Consider the following 21,987-nt stretch of genomic DNA (forward strand, 5'->3'; position numbering starts at 1 on the left):
TGACTTGTCCCTAGGATCTCCAGCTTTTTACCATTGCACAGGTTAGGAAAATGCACACCTTCCTGGTAGATTCTGCACAGTGGAGAAAAGGCTTCAGGAGAAGCATGGAGGCTGGAATTCACACCCCTCCTCCTCACTCCATCATCTTTATCTGTGCATTTCCCTGGTGACCCCTTCCTCCCCCAGTACCTCCCTCCCTGTCTTTTCTGCTGCATCACAGGCACAGGCCTCCAAACAGGTGTGGTTGTGACTGAGTCTGTTACTGACACCCCACCCCTTCTCACTGTGTGGAGAAACCTTCCTGGGAGGGGCTTGGAATCAGGAATAAAGCCAGAGGGCAGGGCTGACAGGGGCCATTTAAATTCTGCAACTCAGAGATTCACATAGAAGCCTTGACACCATTCAGAAGAGCCACCCAGAGGGAGACAGCAATGTCACTGCTATCCGTGAGTTAAAAAGGCACAGCCTTCAATAACCTCAGGTCACACAAAAAAGGGAAGAGGGAGATTTTATGGGATGAAAATATGAAAATTTCTACTGTGAATGCTTTACTGAGAGTTGGGGGTGTGGAAGAGAGACCCTAGGGCTATGGTATCTGAGATGCTCGTGGGGTATGGCACGTGGATGCTGGACCATTGTAACCTTCTGTGAGCATGTGATGGTGTCTGATGAGAGTAAACTCTGCTAAAAATGATGTGACTTTACATGGAATGTGTATGGCCCACCAGGATATGGGTGGGTGTGTAAGTGATTGTAATCAGGTGACTGTGCTTTGTCTTCATGACTGTGATGTGAGTGTGTGTGTGAGCACAGCTGGACCAGTGCATGAGCATCTTTATATGCACAGTGAGCAGGTGTGTGTGACTCAGTGAGTGGCATGGCTGTGTGTGACTGTGAGTGTGTGTGCTGTGATGTGACTGGGTGTTGAACTGGGAACATGCATGTGGCCTTCTGTGCATGTGAACATTCCTCCCCACATAGCAGTACCTCTGACTAAGCAGGTGTGTAACTTCCCTTGTGCATCACTGTGGATCCCCGGTGGCAGAACTTGTGGGATCTTGGGGCCCTTGAGTTACCAAGGACTTATCTCTGAGCATTTATGAGAGCAGAATGCGTGAGTCCTCAGGTGCCTTTTCCCAAGCAGAATGGGGGTGAGAAACAGACTATGGGGCTGATGGTTCCTTAGGTGGAATCTGCACATAGTGACCACCGGCTCCTGCCTCCAGCCTCAGGTCTCTCCCTGTCTCCCATCCTAGCCTGGCCTTTCCCATTGAGTACCAGGATGCTAGAGAAGGACATTGAGGGACTTGATTTAAGAGACTGAATCACCGCAAACCAGGAAGGTACAAATTTAGCCTCTGTTTGGGCAGAGCTTACAGTGGATATTCATCAACATGTTTGCTGAGGCCTGTAATCTCAGCACTTCGGGTGGCTGAATTGAAAGGACCATGTCAGGCCAGGACTGGTGGACCAGCCTGGGAAGCATAGCAAGATTTCATCTTTCCAAAAATTTAAAAATTTATTGAATGTGGTGTTGCATACCTGTAGTTCCAGCTGCTGGGGGGCAGACGAAAGAGGTTCAACTGAAGCCCAGGCCTTCAAACCTGCAGTAATTTTTTTTTTTTTTTTTTGAGACGGAGTCTCGCTCTGTTTCCCAGGCTGGAGTGCAGTGGTGCAGTCTTGGCTCACTGCAACCTCCGCCTCCCGGGTTCGAGCGATTCTTATACCTCAGCTTCCTGAGTAGCTGGGATTACAGGCATGTGCCACCACTCCTGGCTAAGTTTTGTATTTTCAGTAGAGACGGGGTTTCTCCATGTTGGCCAGGCTGGCCTCAAACTCCTGACCTCAAGTGATGCGCCCACCTTGGCCTCCCAAAGTGCTGAGATTACAGGCATGAGCCACCATGCCTGGACTGCAGTGAGTTTTGAGGTGCCACTGCATTCCAGCCTGGGTGACAGTGTGACCCTGTTTCAAAAAAGAAAAATATCATCCACCTACAGATTCTAGCCAATAACTTCCCTGACCCACAATCTTCATTTGTGCAAGTACTGCAGTCGTGCTCTCAGCAATGTGTGCCCCTTCTGGGAAGGACGTCCATTGCCCGTGATGATTGTGATGCATGTGCTTCCCACACACAGGGGTTTCCTGTTCTTTCCTGTTCATTTCCCTCTCTCTTTCAGCAAGTGTTGTTTCTTTCTTTTTTTTTTTCAGTGGTTAAAATGATAATAAAAAATAAAACTCACAATCTCAAGTTAGGAAAGACGCAGAGTACCTGAAACACTCAAACAATGCTAGGAGGGATGTAAAATGATACAGCTACAGTGGAAAACACTTTGGTATTCCCATAAAATTAAACATAAAATCACCAAACAAACAGAAACACTTTACTCACCAGATTTTAGCCAAGTAAACACTTTAGTTTATGGAAAATCCTATACAGAAATGTTTATAGTGTCATTATTTGTAGCTGTTCTCAAATTGAAACTAACCCAAAGTTGTTGTTTCTTACTGGAGTGAATCTCTCTACTGTTACATCCTCACATCTTGTTTTCACAGTTTCAGAGTTGAAGATGATCACAGGTCAGTGTTCCACAAAGACCCTCCTTGTTCGGATAGAGGACCCCCAACAGGCCCTATACATGCCAGGGAGTAGGCTAAAGCGTTTACATATATTAACTACTGTATAACTGAAAACATGATACAAAGTAGGTATTTTGGATTATCATCCCTGTATTGGGGAAACTGAGGCAAGGAGAGTTTAAGCAATAGATCTAAGGTCCCATTGCTGGTTGGTCAAAGTGGCTCACCCCTGTAATCTAGGAGTTTGGGAGGCTGAGACAAGAGGATCCCTTGAGACTAGATGCTTCAGACCAGCCTGGGCAACATCGTGAAACCCCAACTCTCCAAATACATATAAAATTAGCTGGGTGTGGACTGGTAGTCTCAGCTACTGAAGAAACTGAAGTGAGAGGATGGCTTGAGCCTGGGAGGTTGAGGTTGCAGTGGGCTGTGATTGTGCTAGTGCACTACAGCCTGAGTGATTCAATTAGACCCTGTCAAAAAAAAGGTTCAAAACACGTTAAAGGCCGGGCGCGGTGGCTCACGCTTGTAATCCCAGCACTTTGGGAGGCCGAGGCGGGCGGATCACGAGGTCAGGAGATCGAGACCACGGTGAAACCCCGTCTCTACTAAAAATACAAAAAAATTAGCCGGGCGTGGTGGCGGGCGCCTGTAGTCCCAGCTACTTGGAGAGGCTGAGGCAGGAGAATGGCGTGAACCCGGGAGGCGGAGCTTGCAGTGAGCCAAGGTTGCGCCACTGCACTCCAGCCTGGGCGACAGAGCGAGACTCCGTCTCAAAAACGCCACCACGCCCGGCTAATTTTTTTAAAAACACGTTAAAATCTCACTGCTAGTAGTCAGCACAATAAAGGATCTAATTGAGGCAGCTCAGTTCCTGAAGCTCTGCTCTTAACCATGGGCTCCATTGTCTTAAAAAATACGGGGTCCTGACTGAGGTAGGGTGGGAGCAGGGAGGCCTGAGTCTACTGTTTGATCTCTAACTGGCTGCACCATGGGAATCTGTAACAGGAGGGGAGGCCACACCTGGCCCTGCCTCTCTCACCCACTCTCAATCCCCTGGCAGGTGCCATACACAAAGGGTGTGTCTTTGTCTACCGGTTCTGCTGTGACAATCAAGGGGACACCGCTTGTCTGTTTCTTGTGAGTACTCCATGGTGCAAGGATGGGAGGTGGAGAAGAGGAAGAATATTTTCTAAGGGGGTGACCTCATGTGTGAGTCATGTGGAAAGTCTAGTTGGCAGGATGGAAGTACCATGAATGTGCAGGTCCTGGAGACCCTCCAACATCAGGAACAAAACCTACAGTGGCTGCACTGGGGGCTAGTCTAGGAGAAAAGGACACTCAAGGCTTGGGGCTGTGATACTTTATCTATTAAAGGGCATAGAATATTCAGAAAATGGGCAATTCATATGACCAAGTCAGTGACTATGGTTCAGTTTCCATCTGTGGATGAGGGCTGGAGTATCTCTTTCCACCCATGGAGAACACAAGGAGCTGAAGAAGCCCCACAATGACAAGGCCTAGAATACCAACAAGTCTTTGCTCGACCATGGAAGGGGCAAAGAGACTTGTGTGTGTGTCTTGTGTGTGCCCCACAAGAAAGGGACCTGCTCAACACTGTGTGCTCTTCCCTCAGCAATGAACCACATCTGCAGGTGGATTTCCACACTGAGATGAACGAGGAATCAGACATTGCCTTCCATTTCCAAGTGCGCTTTGGCCGTTGTGTGGTCATGAACAGCCGTGAGTATAGGGCCTGGAAGCAGGAGGTGCAATCCCAGCATATGCCCTTTCAGGATGGCCAAGAATTTGAACTGAACATCTCAGTGCTGCAAGATAAGTACCAGGTGAGCACCCCAGGAGCTCCCCACACCCGGCTTCCATGGGCTCTCAGAGCAGGAGGCAGCTCTTCATGCCCTAACTCCAGATAACTCCCTCTGTCCCCGGCTTTTCATCACCCACAACTCCCCTTATCCCAGGCTTTTCATCACCCATAACTCCCCTTATCCCAGGATTTTCATCACCCATAACTCCCCCTGTCCCAGGCTTTTTATCACACATACAGGGGTTCCCTTTACTTTTATCATTTCCCTCTCTCATTCAACAAGTGTTGTTGCTTGCTCTGCCATCACCTCTCCTTGCACTGCCATCCTCAGCTCTTTTCCCATACCTGACCAGAGTCAATGTTGGTTCACTTGCCATTTTCCCCAAATGGAGAATATCCTCTATCTTCCCCTTATGATGTTATTTAAATTTTCATGTAGCTAAATGGATAAAATATACACATGAATAAAATTGTTTTAGTCAGTCCAATATGAAGACTTCTTCTCACTCCTCAATCCCAATCCTCAGAACAATATTACTAGCTTCTCTACTCTTCTTCCATAGATAGTCTATCCTTATAGAAGCATATACATACACCCATATATACACTTTCATTTCTTTTTAAACAAATGCTGGTATCAATGTCTCTACACATTACACTTTAGGAATGACAGTTGAATTGTACTTAAAGAGTATGTATTGGAGAAATAATCTATCCATGGTGCTGCCTCATTTTTTAAGGATTACATAGTATCCCCCCAGAAGGATTTCCCCAACTTGCTGTACTCGACCCTTTACAAGAGCACTGAGTTGGTTTCCAATGTTTTGCTCTCACAAATGTTACTGTATTAAGCTTTCTAATCAACCCTTTTGTCATTGCCAACTTTTCCCTATTTATATTGGAACATGATTATAAAGAAATGGAATAACTGGTTCAAAGTTGTATGGATTTTTAATTTGAGAATGAAACCTAAAATATGACTCCCTGTGTAGCCTCAGTAATAAAGAATGTGATCAAACTTTCTGACATTTCAAATGGGTAGGCCAAAGCATTCACATTTTATTCAGATTAAAGTCAGAGGTGTTTCTCTATGTTTATAGGCTGTTAAAGATAATATCCTATGTTTTGCAACATTAATCCAGCCCCACCTCTCTAGGAACACTTGAGTTTCATTCCTTGCCGCCACTAGCTCAAATATGAGAAATTCCAGAGAGAAACTGGGTCATCAGCCGCAAGCAGCAGTCATAATTTATGTAACTGAAATATATGTATTCAGTGGACATTGTTGAGCACTTACCCTGTGGCTGGCCCTGTGCAAGATGCAGGGATTCAAGTTTATGAAACACAGTCCCTGGCCTTGGAGATCTTCCAGGATAGAGGTGAGGCTGAGCAAATATGGCCCATGTGACACAGAGTGATAGAGCCTCACTGGAGAAATGAGAGGAAACACTGAAAATACAGTGAGCAACTGTCTCAGATAGTTACAAAAGGTAGTCTGTAAAAAAGAAATGTGTCTACTGGGTTCAGATATATAATGAGACATTTTCTGGTTGGATGTTTCAGGTACTAGGACACCATAGAGTGCAGGCTGAAAGCTTGTTTGGTGGAATACTGTCTTTCTGATGTATTTTCTTCCTTCTGTAGGTAATGGTCAATGGCCAACCCTATTACAGCTTTGACCATAGAATCCCACCTGGGGCTGTGAAGATGGTGCAAGTGTGGAGAGATATCTCCCTGACCAAATTTGAGGTCAGCAATTGAAAGAGATAACCAGACTTCATATTGCCAAGGAATTCCTGTCTCTAAGTGAGCATGGGATTCCCAAAGCCAGCTAACAGCTTGATCTTTTCTCACTTCAATCCTTACTCTTGCTCATTACAACTTAATCAAACTTCACAGAATTTGGTTCTTGCTTTCATGGGGAGAAAGATAAAGTGGTCATCATCAAGAGGGCTTGGGGGATTTTATAGATGGTGTGAACAAGTCGAGGAGGATAAATCTTCCTGAGACACAAAAAGTAAGTGAAAAGGCCACTGAAATGTCTGAGAAGGCATTAGCAACCACATCCTTCTATAGCATCGACTATATGTCAGACACTGTGAACCAACCCTACCCAATTTCATATGAGTCACTGAGTTGTAAGCAATGGGACTGGGGGCTTGAATAACTGATCCATGATAGGGTGGGTGGGGCTGGGTCTGAGCTGAGCAGAACTGATTAGGAACCACAGTCTTTACACTGAAAACAGAGGAGTAGGAACACTTGGGGGCTCCCATTACCCTACCCGAACTCCAAATCTCATATGTCCCTTCACTTTACTAGGAAAAATGCCAAGAAGAAAATCTCCAGAGAAAGAAACTCATGTGCTCGTCCCCTCAGTTCAGCAACAAGGGGTATACAACACCATTTCTCGAAAGGTAGAGCCCAGATGCAGAAATCTGATTTGTTCATTTAAAGAGTGCTCATGGGTGACCATGCCCTTCTCCCATCCTCTTTGCAAACTGAGAAGGGAAAAAGTCACTCACAGAGAAGAAGCTGTGGGCTCAAACAGTGAAAAGGGGAGATACTGCTTTACAGAGTGTAAATCCTGGTCATAGATGGATAGAAGGCAAACCCTTTGATCAGGGCACACAATGACAGCTCTCACTGATGGTCTCTCCCATAGGCCTCATTCATCTCCACCCACAGACACAAGGTTAGGACACCTCCATTTCCACTGCCTCCCCTCACCCAGTAAATCCTAACCATTGATCTCAGAAAACCCCTCTGGATGTCCCAGCCTTATCAAGAGTAAATGTTCTCCTTGGAGTGTCTCATTTGGGGAGAATTCTGGGCCAGCCCCCTCCATCTGAAAGGCTTTGAAGACTTTAATCCTCAGAGTGTCTTGATCCCTGTCTTCCCAGTAGGTCTCTGTGCTTATTTTGGACAATTTATTTCTATTCACCAGTCAGAAAGGCAGACACCTTCTTGACATTTCAGGGATTCAATTGGCTTTTTGGCCACTCTCCTTGAAATCAGAAATTATCGGCATGAGGAGATCAGGAGAATTTCACAGAGAAGGCAATGTTTCAACAGCCTCAAGCTAGAAGTCACGCAATATTATCAAGAGTAAACTGCTGAGTATGTCTTGGCCAATTTATAAAACTCCAGAGTGGAGATAAGTGAAAAGAAAGGATCTATAGCTCCACACGGCAACATAGCTGAATCCTAAAAACAGAAATGTTTTAGAAAAGATGCATGACCCAATTAAAAAAAATCCAAGATAAACACCTACAGGCAAAATTAAACAAAGTGATAAAACTAAAGCAAAGCAAAAAAGAAAGGCACGAGCATGGTTGCCAGTAGGGGCAAGAAGGTCACGTGGTAGGGAAGGCACACATAGGAGTCCATGCGTGTTAGCAACAAGCCACGACTACAATTGTGGTGGCTACATGAGTGCCAGTTTAATCATGAATTTATCAAAATATACATTTTTTTGTTAATTTGGATCAAGTTTTCAAAAATAGTTTAAATTCACAGTCAATAAAGCCGAAGAGTAAAATAAAAAGAGAGGAGGGAGGGAGAGGGATTTGAATTCATTTCTTCTTTAAATTCCTATACAGATTTTAAGGATGTTTTCTGTTATAACAAAAAGAGAACTTGAGGAGGGGTCCTGAGTCCTCCACCCCAAGTGAAGACTGCATTGTAGCTGAAGTCTGATCACCTGCACCTGTCCCTGTTTTCATGCAGGTTTTGAGCTAAGTAGCACACACATCAAGGGTTAGACTTAGAATCTCACCTTTGTCTCAGAATCTGAGTATCTGAGATTTTATTGCACATGGACACCCAGAGAAAAATGAGAGAGTGTAGATGGAGCCCAGGTGTGTGAGAGATGGAGTGTGAATGGCCCTCACCTGGCAAAGGCAAGGGGCCTGGATGGGGTCAGGATGACACAGAGACTCTCTCTACCTCTCTCCCCAGGTCCTGTTGAGGATCAAGGTCTATGGTCTCCCAGAACCTCTGGAAGAGAAAGACAGAATGTTTTCCAGGGCTGGGTGTTTTGCCTTGAGAATTCCCATTTTTTAAAATATCGTACCAGTGAGAAAAATGCATGCGTTCCAGGTGAATTCTGCACAGTGGAGAAAAGGCTTCACAACAGGCATGGAGGCTGGACTTCACAACCCCTCACCCTAACTCCATCATCCTGATCTGTGCATTACCCTGGTGACCCCTTCCTTCCCCTGGCACCCCCCTCACTGTCATTTCTGCTGCATCACAGACACAGGGTTGCAAACAGTTGTGGTCGTGACTGAGTCTGTTTCTGACACTCTACCCCTTCTCACTCTGCAGGGAAACCTTGCTGGACGGTGCTTGGAATCAGGAAAGAAGCCAAAGGGCAGGGCTGACAGGGATCATTTAAATGCTTCAACTCCAAGAGATTCACACAGAATACTGGACACCATTCAGAAGAATCACTCAGAGGGAGACAACAATATCACTCTTACCCATGAGTTGAAAAGGCACAGCCTTCAATAATCTCAGGTCACCCTAAAAAAGGAAAGAGGGAGATTTTATGAGATGAAAATGTGAACATTTCCATTGTGAATGATTTATTGAGAATGGTGGGGGTGTGGAAGAGAGATCCTGGGGTAATGGTATCTGAGATGCTTGTGGGGTGTGGTGTGTGAACCCTGGATCAGTGGGCATGTGATGATGTTTGAGGAGAGGAAACTCTGCTGAGATGATGTGACTTTAGGTGGGACATGATTAGCCCACCAGGATGGGGGACCGTGTGAGTGAATGTAAGGGGGTGATTGTGCTTTGTCTTCATGACTGTGATGTGAGTGTGTGTGTGAGCACAGCCGGACCAGTGCATGAGCATCTTTATATGCGCAGTGAGCAGGCCTGTGTGACTCAGTGATTGGCATGGCTCTGTGTGACTGTGAGTGTGTGTGCTGCGATGTGACTGGGTGTTGAGCTGTGAACATGCATGTGGCCTTCAGTACATGGGAAGCTTCCTCCTCACACAGCAGTGCCTCTGATGAAGCAGCTGTGCATCTTCCCATGTGTGTCAATGTGGACCCCCGGTGGCAGAACTAGTGGGGATCTTGGGGATCATGAGTTACTAAGGACTCGTCTCTGAGCATTCATGACAGCAGAACTCATGAAGCCTGAGGTGCCTCTCCCCAAGCGGAGTGGGAAAGAGGGACACAGTCTATTGGGGCTGTTTCTTCAGGTGGGATCTGCACAGAGGGACCACCAGCTTCTGCCTCCAGCCTCAGGTCTGTCTGTGTCTCCCAGCCCAAGCTGTCTGTCCCATTCTGGGAGAAGAGTGTGAGCAGATTCTGGTTTACTAGGGAAGTACATTGGGGGACATGGTTTTAGAGACAGAATCATCCAAAACAGAGAAATAACCAGTTTAGCTTTAGCTCAGGAAGAGCTTACAGTGGATACTACTCAACAACTTGCCAGAGACTGTGGCTCATAGCTGTAATCCGAGCACTTTGGGAGGCCGAGGTGGGAGGATCGTATGGGGTCAGGAGTTCCATACCAGCCTGCATAAAGTAGTGGGACCTTGTATGTACCAAAAAATTAAAAGCTAGCCAAACCTGTTTGTGTGCATTTTTATTTGTAGCTACTCAGGAGATTGAGGTAAGAAGATCACTTGAGTCCAGGAGTTTGAGGCTGCAGTGAGCTCTGATCATGCCACTGCACTCCAGCCTGGGTGACAGAGTAAGGCCCTGTATCCACAAAAAGAAAGAAAAAAAGAAAAGCGAACCAGACAACAACATAAAAAAAAATTTGTAATTTGCATATTCATTCAACACACAAGGGTTCTCTGTTCTTTTATTATTTCTCCATTTTTATAAAAGCATTCTCACTGGGTGAATTTCTCTGTTTTTACATCCTCAGGTCTTGTTTTCAGCACTTCAGAGTTGAAAATGAACGCAGGTTAGTGTCCCACAAGGACTGTCCCCATTCTGTGGTGTAACCCCTAACCGGCCCTGTACATACCAGGGATTAGGGCAAAGGTTTCACACATATTAACTCCTCTGCTACTGGGAAAACCCTACAAAGTAGGAACTCCTTATACTCCTCCTTGTTCTGGAGAAACGTAGGTGGGGAGACTTCAAGTTATCGATCTGAGATTGCACTGCAAGTAAGAGGCAGAATCAGAACTGGAATCCAGGTAGCTTGGCTCCAGAACCCTTGCTCTTACCTACAGGCCCCCAATTTCTTAAAAAATATGAAACCTTGACTGTGGTAGTGTAGGGGGAGCAGTCCTCAGAATTTGCCCTTTGATCTCGAACCTCTTGCACCATGGGAATCCGTTACAGGAGGGGAGCCCACACCTGGTCCTTCCCTTCTCACCCACTCTCAATTCTCAAAAGAAGATATCTAAATGGCCAACAAACACATGAAAACATGCTCCACATCACTAATTATTAGGGAAATGCAAATCGAAACAATAATGCAATACCACCTCATTCCTGCAAGAATGGCCATAATAAAAAATAATAAATAAAAAAAGATTTCGGCATGGATGAGGTGATCAGGAAACACTTCTATATTGCTGTTGGGAATGTAAACTAGTATGACTGCTATGGAAAACAGTGTGGAGATTTTTAAAAGAACTAAAAATAAAACTACAATTTGATCCAGCAATCCCACTACTGGGTATCTACCCAGAGGACAAGAAGTTAATATTTGAAAAGAATACTTGTACATGCATGTTTCTAGTGGCACAATTCACAATAGCAAAATTGTGGAGCCAACACAAATGTCCATCAATCAAAGAATGGATTTAAAAAATATATATATATATATATATCTCCATTGTGTGTGTATGTATGTATGTATGTATATATACATACATACACACACAATGGAATACTATGCAACCACAAAAAGAAATGAATTATCAGCATTTCAGTAACCTGGATGAGATTGGAGACTATTATTTTAAGTGAAGAAACTCAGGAATGGAAAACAAACATCATATGTTCTCAATGATATGTGGGAGCTAACCTATGAGGACACAAAGGCATAAAAATAATATGACGGGCTTTGGGGACTTGGGGGTAAGAGTGGGAGGGGGATGAGGGATAAAAGACTACAAATATTATGCAGTTTGAGTGATGGGTGCACCAAAATCTCACAAATCACAAATAAAGGACTTACTCATGTAACCAAATACAACCTGTATCACAATAACTTATGGGAAAAAATAAGCTAAATTAATGAGTTAAAAAAACATAAAAATAAAATAAAATTTCAGTACAAAGACAAAAAATATGTAAAAACTGCCAATAAACATATGAAAAAACTGTTCAACATCACTAATCATTAGGGAAATGCAAATTAAAACCATAATACCAAAGACATGGAATCAACATAAATGTCCATCAATTACAGATTGAATACAGAAAATGTGTTACATATACATCATGGAATATTATGCAGCCATAAAAAAGAACAAGGTCATGTCTTTTGAGGGAACATAGATGGAGCCAGAGGCCATTATCATCAGCAAATTAATGCAGGACCAGAAGAAAAATACTTCATGTTCTCACTTATAAGTGGAAGCTAAACGATGAGAACTCATAAACACAAAGAAATAAATGACAAACACTGGGGCCTATTTGAGAGTGGAGGGTGAGAAGAGGGAGAAGAGCAGAAAAAATAACTATTGGTACTTTGCTCAGTACCTGGGTGGTGAAATAATCTGTACAACAAACACCTGTGACAAGGGGTTTGCCTATATAACAAACCTGCACATGCACACTTGAACTTAAAAGAAAAATTAAAGAATGGTAAAAATAAATAAATTGGGGAAATTTTTTTTAATTTCTTTTTTATTCCATCTTCTTGGTCCATCACTTGCAAATAGAGGCCCACATATACCAATGTTTAGCAGCATCATGGATGGCATCCCAGAGGAATCGCAACACTGAGAGAGTTAGGCATCAAGGACATTATTATCACAGAGTATATTTATTCTTTGGGGGCTTCTGTTGTAACTGGAAAGACCAAAAGACTTTTGAGATGAGGAAGCTTTAGAGTTCATTAAAGAGTTTCTGCTTTTTGAGCAATCCCCTTTTTGCTGGGAGAAGACAATGAATTTTGATTGAGCAGGAGGAGGAAAGATGTTGAGTAGATTTTCAGAGGCAATTCAAAAATTATTAGTTGAGCATTCACCCTGGACTCTCTGTAATCTCTTTGTATCTGAGATGTAATTCCTGACCACCATGAGCACAGAGTAGCAGCTGAAAAAAGATGAATGTAACGAATAACCTTTAGGAAGTGCACTGAGCTGGGGAATATCATTCAAGAAAGGACAATCACTGTGTGTTTGCCTAGCAGGGCCGGCATGTAAAATTATGTCGGTTATTCAAATAAAATGACTGCCAGGCAAGCGGCAAGTCGATGTGAAATCCAAGTCGTTTTCTGCTCAGGAAGCCAGTGGTTTCAGGATAGTTTTCATCCACTCAGAGCACAAATTACATAATTCCCCCAAAAAATGAATTCCATGCTGGTGATAGGGCCTATAATTCATTATCAAAATAGAGAAGTCATCAAGACTGTGACAGGGAAAGTGTAAGGAGGACAGTGTATCTAATCAGAACACAAGAGTTTCCAGTGAGAGGGGAGGGAATTTCATTCCATGTTGAAAAGAAACAAGGAAGAGAGGCAAGAAGAGGGCCATTCACTGTGCGTTGGCACCTCAAGGTATCTGGATGGTAGGTTAAAGGAGGGGTAAGCAGAGAGGCATACCCATGAGTGAGGGTGGAGTTGCAGAAACTGTTGCAGTGACCATGGGGAGAGAAAACGAGAATGATTAAAATGACACCTGAGATGGTCCTTGCAAACAAAAAGGCTATTTGGTGGGACTCTCTTCATCCTGCCTTCATTGATTTTTAGATAATACTTTGTTTCTCTTCTCCTAAGTGGTTCTCCATACATGCTATGAAGCAGATAATCACAGCTCTTACAGTGGGAAAAGGGCTGCCATTCTGCCGTTTTGGTAAGAACTCCAAGAAGCTGAGAATGGAGGGTGAGGACAAGTGCTACAGAGAAACATTCCCAGAGAAAATGAAAACAGGTGTCTGGTTGGTTTCACCAGTGATATGGATTAGTGACTGCTGTCTATTTCATTTTGCCTCTCTAAAATAGGTGTGTTCATTGCCTTTTCCTATCTCTTTTTGTCTTTTTTGTTTGATGTGTATAAAGCAGATACTATGTGCCTTTTGTGCATATGTTGAGAGAGATTGCAAGTGATAATTTGTAGTCACCTTATAGACACCATATCCTGATTAGATAAGATACAGCACTTCACTCTGAGCCTTTTCCTGTTATAGTAATGTCTTCAGAGATTCCTTACAGGGTTAGTGTTGTTGGTATGTGGGAAGTTATATAAGCCAGTTACGACTGAGTGGAACTAGTTGCCAAAGATGGCTCCTCGTGACTACAGCCACAATACCACAGCTTGTGGAGTCCTCTCCTTTTGATTAGGGCTCTCTGTGTGACTCAACTTGCTCAATGCACAGTCATAGAAGTGACACCGTCTGCCATTCAAAGGTAGGTCCTATGATGCCGTGCACTGTCTCCATGAGGCTTTTGGAAGGCTTTCTTTGCTGAAAGCCAATCACCATTCTTTAAGTCCAAGAACCATGAGACTCTCCTGACTTGAACATATTCAAGGCAGGAATGGAAAGGTGTGGTAGTGAAAGAGATAACCCACCAGTTTCTAGGTGTTCATCCAGCCCTAGTGTTGAGTTGGACAGGAGGGAAGCATCCTCTGAAATCACAGCCTAAAAGATTTCTCTGTAAACGTGACTCCTGTCACATGACCTACCACTCACATGAGTTCAATAAACCTGTAAAGCTGGGAGAGATCAAAATCAATGATTGATTTTAGTCAATATGTGTTGGGAGGTTTGCTATGCTGCAATTTGTCACTGGAACAGCAGCAAAGCAGGGTCTGCTCACTGTGTCCAAGTACATGGACTGTGTCTATTCCAATAATAATCTACATGTTCTCTGATCTAAAACCATGACCATTTATTTCCAAAGAGAAACCTCTGAATTCTGCACACATAAAATGGAAAAATCTTTGAATATTTGAAAATAAGAATAATTGAGATTCTTTAAGGAAAACACTGGGCTCCAATATTTCCCTACTACTTAGATTGAAAACTTCACAATGTGCCTACACAATAAGCATCCTGAGAACAATGAAAATAATTAAGGAATTCCACATGATTTCCCTCAAGTTACAGGTTCTGCCCAAAGCCACTAGGTATACCTGTGTGGCTGTAAACAGCTACCTAACATTTCAGTGCGGTGAGTCATCTGACATTGGGTAAGGATTTTGGTTCAGACTGTCTGACAACAACTACGTACTATAGAAGAATGTTGTTTCTAATGTCTTCTCAGACATTCCAGGGACCTTGTCACTCACTCCCTTTGTCACAGGAAGGTTCATCCCCTTTGATTTCCTGATGCCTCCCATAGAATATCCTGGACCCTCTTGGGGATGACCACTTCCTCCTTCCTCTTTTCCCCTCTTAAAGCAAGAACTATTCATGTGAGGTTTGGTGCTGTTTTAATGATCAAGTGTAGGGGAAGGGGTGAGGAGGGATTATTCTGTTAGCAGGCTCTGGGAATCCCATGGTCAGGTAAAAGAGGGATTCCTCAACAATGAGGAGTCTGATCATCTCCCTCAATCGCTGATAAGCACTCTGGTCAGGGAGATATCTCTCAACACTTGCACCGTCTTCACAGATGCTGGCGGGAATCGATGGGCAAAGTTGTAAATGTGTTGGCCATTTACCATTACCTACAATAGGAAAAATGCATCAGAAAGACAGTATGCCACCAAACAGGTTTTCAGCCCTTTCTCCTCTCTGCCCAATTACAAATAACCTTCTCCATGAAAACTCCTAGTTACACAAGTGAACCTAGCCAACACACTTCTGTTTACAGGCTACGTTTTGTGCCTGTTTGAGACAGTTGCTCATTTTATTTCTAATGTTTTCTCTCATTCCCCTAGTGAAGTTATACACCGTGTCACACAGTCTCTGTTTACTCGGCCTCCCTTCCAACCTAGAAGATCCCCATCACCAGGGACTGTGTCTCAGGAACTTGAGACCCTGCATCTCGCACAGGACCTGCCACAGGGTTAGTGCTAGACCATGTTCATTGAATGCATACTTTTCAGTTCCATGAACTGTGACTGCCTTTCACTACCGATGGCACAGTTCCTCTTTGGAGTAGCCTACATCTGAGGTGTTAGTAGCAAAGAATGAAACCCAGGGTTCTTAGAGAGTTAAAGGAGGACAGGTCTTGTATAACATAGGATATTATCTTCAACAACTTTTAAGCATAGGAAAGGATCCCTCACTTTAATCTGAATAAGATGTGAATCTTTTGGCCTACTCATTAGAGAAAGCCGAAAAGTATGGATATATTCCTTATATTGAGGCTATAGAGAAAGTCACCTTCTTAGTGTTCATTTTTCAAATTTAAAATTTACACATTTTTGAGCTGGTTTTCTCATTTTTTTCTAATTATCTTCCAGTATAAGTATTGGGAAATTAGTAATGACAAGAGGATTGACTATAAAACTTAATACAGCATCATTTGTGAGAGCAAAATGCTGGAAACAACTTTAATGCCCCAAAAAAGGTCAGGTTCAATAATTTTGGGTAAACTTTTTAATGCAATATTATGCAATCTTTAAAAACTGAAGCGGCAGCATGGATTGATAATGTCTTCAAGGCATATTCTTTGACAACAAATCAACTTAGTTGCTAAAGTGTAATGTGTAGAGCAACTTACACCAGGATTTGCTTAAAAACAAATGCAATCGTAGACATATCTATACGCTTCCATAGGAAAAGATTTCCTCTGAAGGGTTGGGCACAGTGGCTTACGCCTGTAATCCCAGTATTTTGGGAGTCCAAGGTGAGCAAATCATGCAAGGTCGGGAGTTGAAGACAAGCGTGGCCAACATGGTGAAACTCTGCTTCTACTAAAAATACAAAAGTTAGCCAGGTGTGATGGCACACACCTGTAATTCCAGCTACTTGGGAGGCTAAGGCAAGAGAATTGCTTGAATCTGGGCGGTGGAGTTTGCAATGAGCTGTGATCACGCCACTGCACTCCAACCTGGATGACAAAGTGAGACTCTGTCTCAAAAAAATAAAAAAATAAAAAGATTCTTTCTGAAGAACAGCAGAACTCTAGTAATGCTGTTCTTATGAGTAGAATTGGGCCCAAAAGTGAAACATAATTTTTGAATGATTAAAATCACCTTTTTCTTAAGTATATAGTATATATTCAGCTAAATGAAAATTTTAAAAATGGCATAAGTAGAAATGAGCACTATAGGAAAAGACAGAGGAGATTCTCCACTTTGGGGGAAATGGCAGGTGAGCCGACCTTGATCTTGGTCAGATTTGGGAAAGAGCTGAGGATGGCAGTGCAAGCAGAGGGTGCTCTGTGATGAAAACCTGAAACAGGAGTAGTTATGGAAGATGGGCCCCAAGGGACTGGTGGCACCAGGTCAATGAAAGCTGCCTCCTGCTCTAGTTGCCCACAGAGCTCCGGTGCTGGAAGATCCTGAAGTACTCACCTTGTATTCTTTGTGACGCACATAGATGCACAGCTCAAATGGTTTGCCATCTTCAAAGGGTAAATAGTAGCATTTCTCCTCGTATCTCCATATGCCAAACACACGACTGTTCATGATTGCAGGATGACCAAAGTGCAGTCGGAATTGGAAAGCAATATCTGAGTCCTCATCCGTCCCAGTGTAGAAATTCACCTCCAGCTGTGGGTCCTTGCTGAGATCAAAGCACACAGCATGTTGGGCAGGTCCCCCCATTGTGCAGACACATGCTCAACACACACACAAATCCCTCCCCCCGTTTACCCAGGGCAAAAAGTCTCCCTGATGATACTGCAGTCTTGGTCCCTGTGGGGATGCTTTAGCTCCTCGTGCCCCCAGGCAGGGAGATGCTGCGCTCCTCATCCCCAGACAAAAACTGAGCGCCAGTCAGTGACATGGGCCTATGACTTGCTCATTTCCTGAAAATTCTACGCCCTTTAATAAAGAGCCACAACCCAAACCCACTGAGTGTTCTCCTCCCCTAGGTTCCGTGGCTGGCCCACATGCAGTTTCTACAGGTCTCATGCCTGTTGCTGGAAGGTCTCCAGGGCCTGCACTTGCATGAGGCCTTCATTATGCCAACTAGACTTTTCCACATCACTCACACATAAGGTTAAACCCTTAGCAAATACTCTCCCTTCTCTCCTCCACTCCCTCCATTGGACCATGGAGTACTCACACGAAAGTGAGGATCGGTGTCCCTGTGATTATCACGCAGGAACCAACAGGCAAGGAAACAGGCAGTGTGTATGGTACCTGCCAGGGTATGGAGAGTGAGTGAGAGCTAAAGGGTAAGGTGCAACCTCCCCTATTGTAAAAGATTCCCATGCTGCAGGAGGTTAGAGATCAAAGGTCAGACTCCGAGGCCTCTCCCCTTTCACCCTACCACAGTCAGGGCCCCATACTCCTGAAGATATGGTGGATCCATAGGTAAGAGCAATTGTTCAAGAGCCCGGATGCCTGGATTCTGGTCCTCATTTTGCCGTATACTAGCAGTGCAATCTTAGATCTATTACTTAACCTCTCCCTGTCTCAGTTTCCCAAGGACAAGGAGGAATATCAGGAATTCCTACTTTGTAGGGAGTTCTCAGTAATAGAGGAGTTAATATATGTAAAACTTTTACCCTAATCCCTGGCATGTGTACGGTCTGTTAGGGGTAACCTAACAGAACAGGGGAGCCCTCCTGAAACACTGAACTGCCTTATTTTCAACTCAGAAAATGAAAACAAGACTTGACAGTGAAAGAATTTAAAAATTCACTCCAGTGAGAAACAACAGTTGTTGAAAGAGAGAGGGAAATGATAAAAGAACAGGAAACCCCTGTGCGTGGGATGCACATGCATCACAATCATCAAGGGCAATGGACGTCCTTCCCAGAAGGGGCACACATTACTGAGAGCACAGCCCCAGGACTTGCACAAATGAAGCCTGTGGGTCAGGGACGTAACTGGAGGGAATGATTGATTTCTACGAAGACTGCAAGTGGTTGATGATTTTTCTGTATTTTTGAGACAGGGTCTTGCTCTGTCACCTAGGCTGACATGCAGTGGTGCAATCACAGCTCACTGAAACGTCGAACTTCTGGGCTGCAGTGATCCTCACACATTTGCCCCCTCTTGTGTAGCTGGGGTGAAAGGTGCCTGCCACTCTGCCAGTCAGATATTTAAAGATTTTTAAAGAAAGCGTCTCACTATGATGCCCAGACTGGTCTCAAACTCCTGGCCTCAAGTTACCCTCCCATCTTTGCCTCCCAAATTGGTGGGGTTATAGTCATGAACCAGTGAACCCAGCTGCTTTGTTGAGTAATGTCCACAGTAAGCTCTGTCTGAATTCAGACACAGCTTGTTCTTTCATGAGTGGAGGAACAAATTTAGTCTCAGTTCAGACAGAGCTTACAGTGAATATTTTGCTTGATTCCGTCTCTGAAACCACGGCCTCTAATATTCTTCCCTGGCAAATCAGTTATCTTCACACTCTCTTGTTCCACAATGGGAAGAACAGACTGGGCTAGGGACAGGGAAGCTGAGCCTGGGAGGCAAAAGCCAGTGATCACTCGGTGCAGTCCCCACCTGAGGAACCATCACCCCCATAGTCTGCATTCCTCTTCCCCACTCTTATTGGGAAGAGACATCCACCAATGATACATTTCGCTCTCATAAGTGATCTGAAACGAGTCCTTGGTAACTCACAATCCCCAAGATCCCCACTAGTTAAGTCACTTGGGATCCACATTGACACACATTGAAGACACACAGCTGCTTCATCAGAGGTGCTGCCGTGTGGGGAGGAACCGTCACATGCACAGAAGGCCACGTGCATGTTTTCCCTTCAATACCCAGTCACATCCCAGCACACACACTCAGTCACACAGAGCCATGCCACTCACTGAGTCACACACACCTGCTCACTGTGCACATAAAGATGACCATGCACTGGTCTGGCTGTGCTCACACACACTCACATCACAGACAGGAAGACAAAGCACACTCACTCCCTTACACTCACTCACACACCTGCCCGTCCTGGTGGGTCATCCACCTCCCACCTAAAGTCACTTAATCTCAGCAGAGTTCACTCTCATCAGACACCACCACACCCTCACAGAGGGTTACACTGGTCCAGGGTCCACAGCCCACACCCACAATCATCTCAGTTACCACAGCCTCGGGGTTTCTATTCCACACACCTGCAACTCTCAGTAAAGCATTCACAGTAGGAATGCTCATATTTTCAACTCCGAAAACCTCCCCTGTTTCTTTCTTGGTTTATGTGACTTGAGATTATTGAAGGCTGTGCCTTTTCAACTCACGGGTAGTGATGACATTGTTCTCTCCTTCTGGGCAACTCTTCGGAATTGCGTCCAGTCTTCTGTGTGAATCTCTGAGTGGGATCATTTAAATGCTGCAACTCAGAGATGCCCTCTGGCTTCATGCCAGATTCCAAGCCCCTCCCAGCAAGCTTTCCGTGCAGCAGGAGAAAGACTCAGGTGTCAGGAAGAAACTCTGTCACAACCATAGCTGTTTGCAGGTCTGTGTCTGTAATGCAGCAGAAACGACAGTGTGGGAGGTACCAGGCTGTGGATTGGGTTACCAGGGAAATGCATAGATAAGGATGATGGAGTGAAGGGTAGAGGAGTAGTGATTGTAAAGCCCAGCCTTTGTGCCTCTCAAGCCTTTTCTCCACTATGCAGAATCTAGCCAGAAGATGTACATTTCCTCAATTTGTACAATGACTAAAAATAAAAAATTGGGAATTTTGGAAAAAGACGATAGACCTAGAAGGTAATTCTTCTCTTCGCCTTTAAAGGTTCTGGGAGGGCCTTTAAAGGTCAGATCCTTTTGAACTCGATCCTCAGGAGGATCTGGGGAGAGAAGTAGAGATAGTTCTTGCATGAACCTGCCTCATACTAGGCCCCTTGGATCTGCCAGGTGAGGGTCACTCTCATCTGTCTGTCACATACCTGGGCTGTAGCTACATTCTCTGCTTTGTCTTGGAGTCCATGTAAAACAAAGTTTCAGAGATACTGTTTCTCCTGCAGATTCTGGGAGAATGGTGAGATTGTTTTTTTTTTTTTTCTTTTTTCTTTTTTTTTACTTTTATTATAGGTTCAGTGGTACATATGCAGATAAAGTCATGTCATGAGGTTTGTGGTACATATGATTTCTTCACCTGGGTACTAAGCGTAGTACCCAACAGTTATTTTTTCTGCTCCTATCCCACCTTTCACCCTCCACCCTCAAGTAGGCTTCTGTGTGTGTTGTTCCTCTATTGGTGTCCATGCATCTCATCATTTAGTTCACAATTATAAGTGAGAACATGCAGTATTTGGTTTTCTGTTCCTGCATTAGTTTGCTAAAAATAATGGCCTCCAGCTCCATCCATGTTCCTGCAAAAGACATGATCTCATTCTTTTTTAGGACTGCATGGTATTCCATTGTGTATATGTATCACATTATCTGTATCCAGTCTGTCCTTGATGGCATTTGGGTTCATTCCGTGTCTTTGCTATTGTGCACAGTGTTGCAATGAACATTCATATGCATACATCTTTAAGGCAGAATGATTTCTATTCTTCTGTGTATACAACAGTGTATACATCAATCCCAGTAACGGGATTGCTGGGTTTAATGGTAGTTCTGTTGTTAGTTCTTTGAGGAATCACCACACTGCCTTCCACAATTTACACCGCCAGCAATAATGTGTAAGTGCTCCTTTTTCTCCACACCCTTGCCAGCATCTGTTCTTTTTTGACTTTTTAAGATGAGCCATTCTCACTGGTGTGAGATGGTATCTAATTGTGGTTTTGATTTGCATTTCTCTAATGTTCAGTGATATTGAGCTTTTATTATGTACTTGTTGGCCACCTGTATGTCTACTTCTGAAAAGTTGCTATTCCTGTCTTTGCTCGCCTTTTTTTATTGTTGTTTTAAGACAGGTCTCACTCTGACACTCAGGCTGGAGTGGTGTGGCACCATCTCAGCTCACTGCAACCTCTGGCTCCTGGGCTCAGGTGATCCTCCCAGCTCAGTCTCCTGAATAGCTGGTACTGCATGCGAGCTGTGCAGACCTCACCTGAGGGACTATCACCTCCATAGTCTGCATTCCTCTTCCCCACACTTATTGGAAAGAGACACCTACGGATCATAGATTCTGCCTTTAAATTGTTCTGTTTGCCTTTAAAGATTCTGGGACAGCACTGACCTTAATCCTCAAGACGATCAGAGGAGAGGTAGAGAATGTCCTTGCATGAATCTGCTCCATGCTAAGCCCTTTGGCTCTACCAGGTGAGGGCTGCTGTCATCTGTCTGTCCCACACCTGGGCTTTAGCAATACTCTCCTTTCTCTTGATGTCCATGTGAATCAAAGTTTCAGAGACCCTGTTTCTCCTGTAGATTCCAGGAGAAATGTGAGATTGGTTTTTTCTTTGTT

The 21,987-nt window shown here is 44.2% G+C and overlaps 2 protein-coding genes across 2 annotated transcripts; one reads left to right on the forward strand and one right to left on the reverse strand.

Annotated features, from left to right (window-relative positions):
- Positions 1 to 431: 431 nt before the first annotated feature.
- Positions 432 to 6,166, forward strand: CLC (Charcot-Leyden crystal galectin). Its single transcript, XM_032172014.1, has 4 exons — positions 432 to 446; positions 3,644 to 3,720; positions 4,217 to 4,427; positions 6,050 to 6,166. Exons 1-4 carry the CDS (start codon positions 432 to 434, stop codon positions 6,164 to 6,166), a joined length of 420 nt encoding a protein of 139 aa, XP_032027905.1.
- An 8,811-nt stretch (positions 6,167 to 14,977) lies between these two features.
- On the reverse strand, positions 14,978 to 19,930 carry LGALS14 (galectin 14). Its single transcript, XM_032172949.2, has 4 exons — positions 19,868 to 19,930; positions 17,737 to 17,813; positions 17,022 to 17,232; positions 14,978 to 15,224 (listed from the first exon to the last, which is right to left on the reverse strand). The coding sequence occupies exons 1-4, from the start codon at positions 19,880 to 19,882 to the stop codon at positions 15,108 to 15,110; spliced, it is 420 nt and encodes a 139-aa protein (XP_032028840.1). The 5' UTR covers positions 19,883 to 19,930; the 3' UTR covers positions 14,978 to 15,107.
- Between the last annotated feature and the right edge of the window lie 2,057 nt (positions 19,931 to 21,987).

This window comes from Hylobates moloch, unplaced genomic scaffold (genome assembly GCF_009828535.3).
Source record: "Hylobates moloch isolate HMO894 unplaced genomic scaffold, HMol_V3 SCAFFOLD_13, whole genome shotgun sequence".
NCBI lineage: Eukaryota > Metazoa > Chordata > Mammalia > Primates > Hylobatidae > Hylobates > Hylobates moloch.

Coding starts and splice junctions, on each gene's coding strand:
- CLC (XM_032172014.1), top strand. Junction 3,721..4,216: donor ACACCGCTTGTCTGTTTCTT/GTGAGTACTCCA, acceptor CTCTTCCCTCAG/CAATGAACCACATCTGCAGG. Junction 4,428..6,049: donor TGCTGCAAGATAAGTACCAG/GTGAGCACCCCA, acceptor TTCCTTCTGTAG/GTAATGGTCAATGGCCAACC.
- LGALS14 (XM_032172949.2), bottom strand. Junction 17,233..17,736: donor ACACCGATCCTCACTTTCGT/GTGAGTACTCCA, acceptor CTTTGATCTCAG/CAAGGACCCACAGCTGGAGG. Junction 15,225..17,021: donor TGCGTCACAAAGAATACAAG/GTGAGTACTTCA, acceptor TTCCTATTGTAG/GTAATGGTAAATGGCCAACA.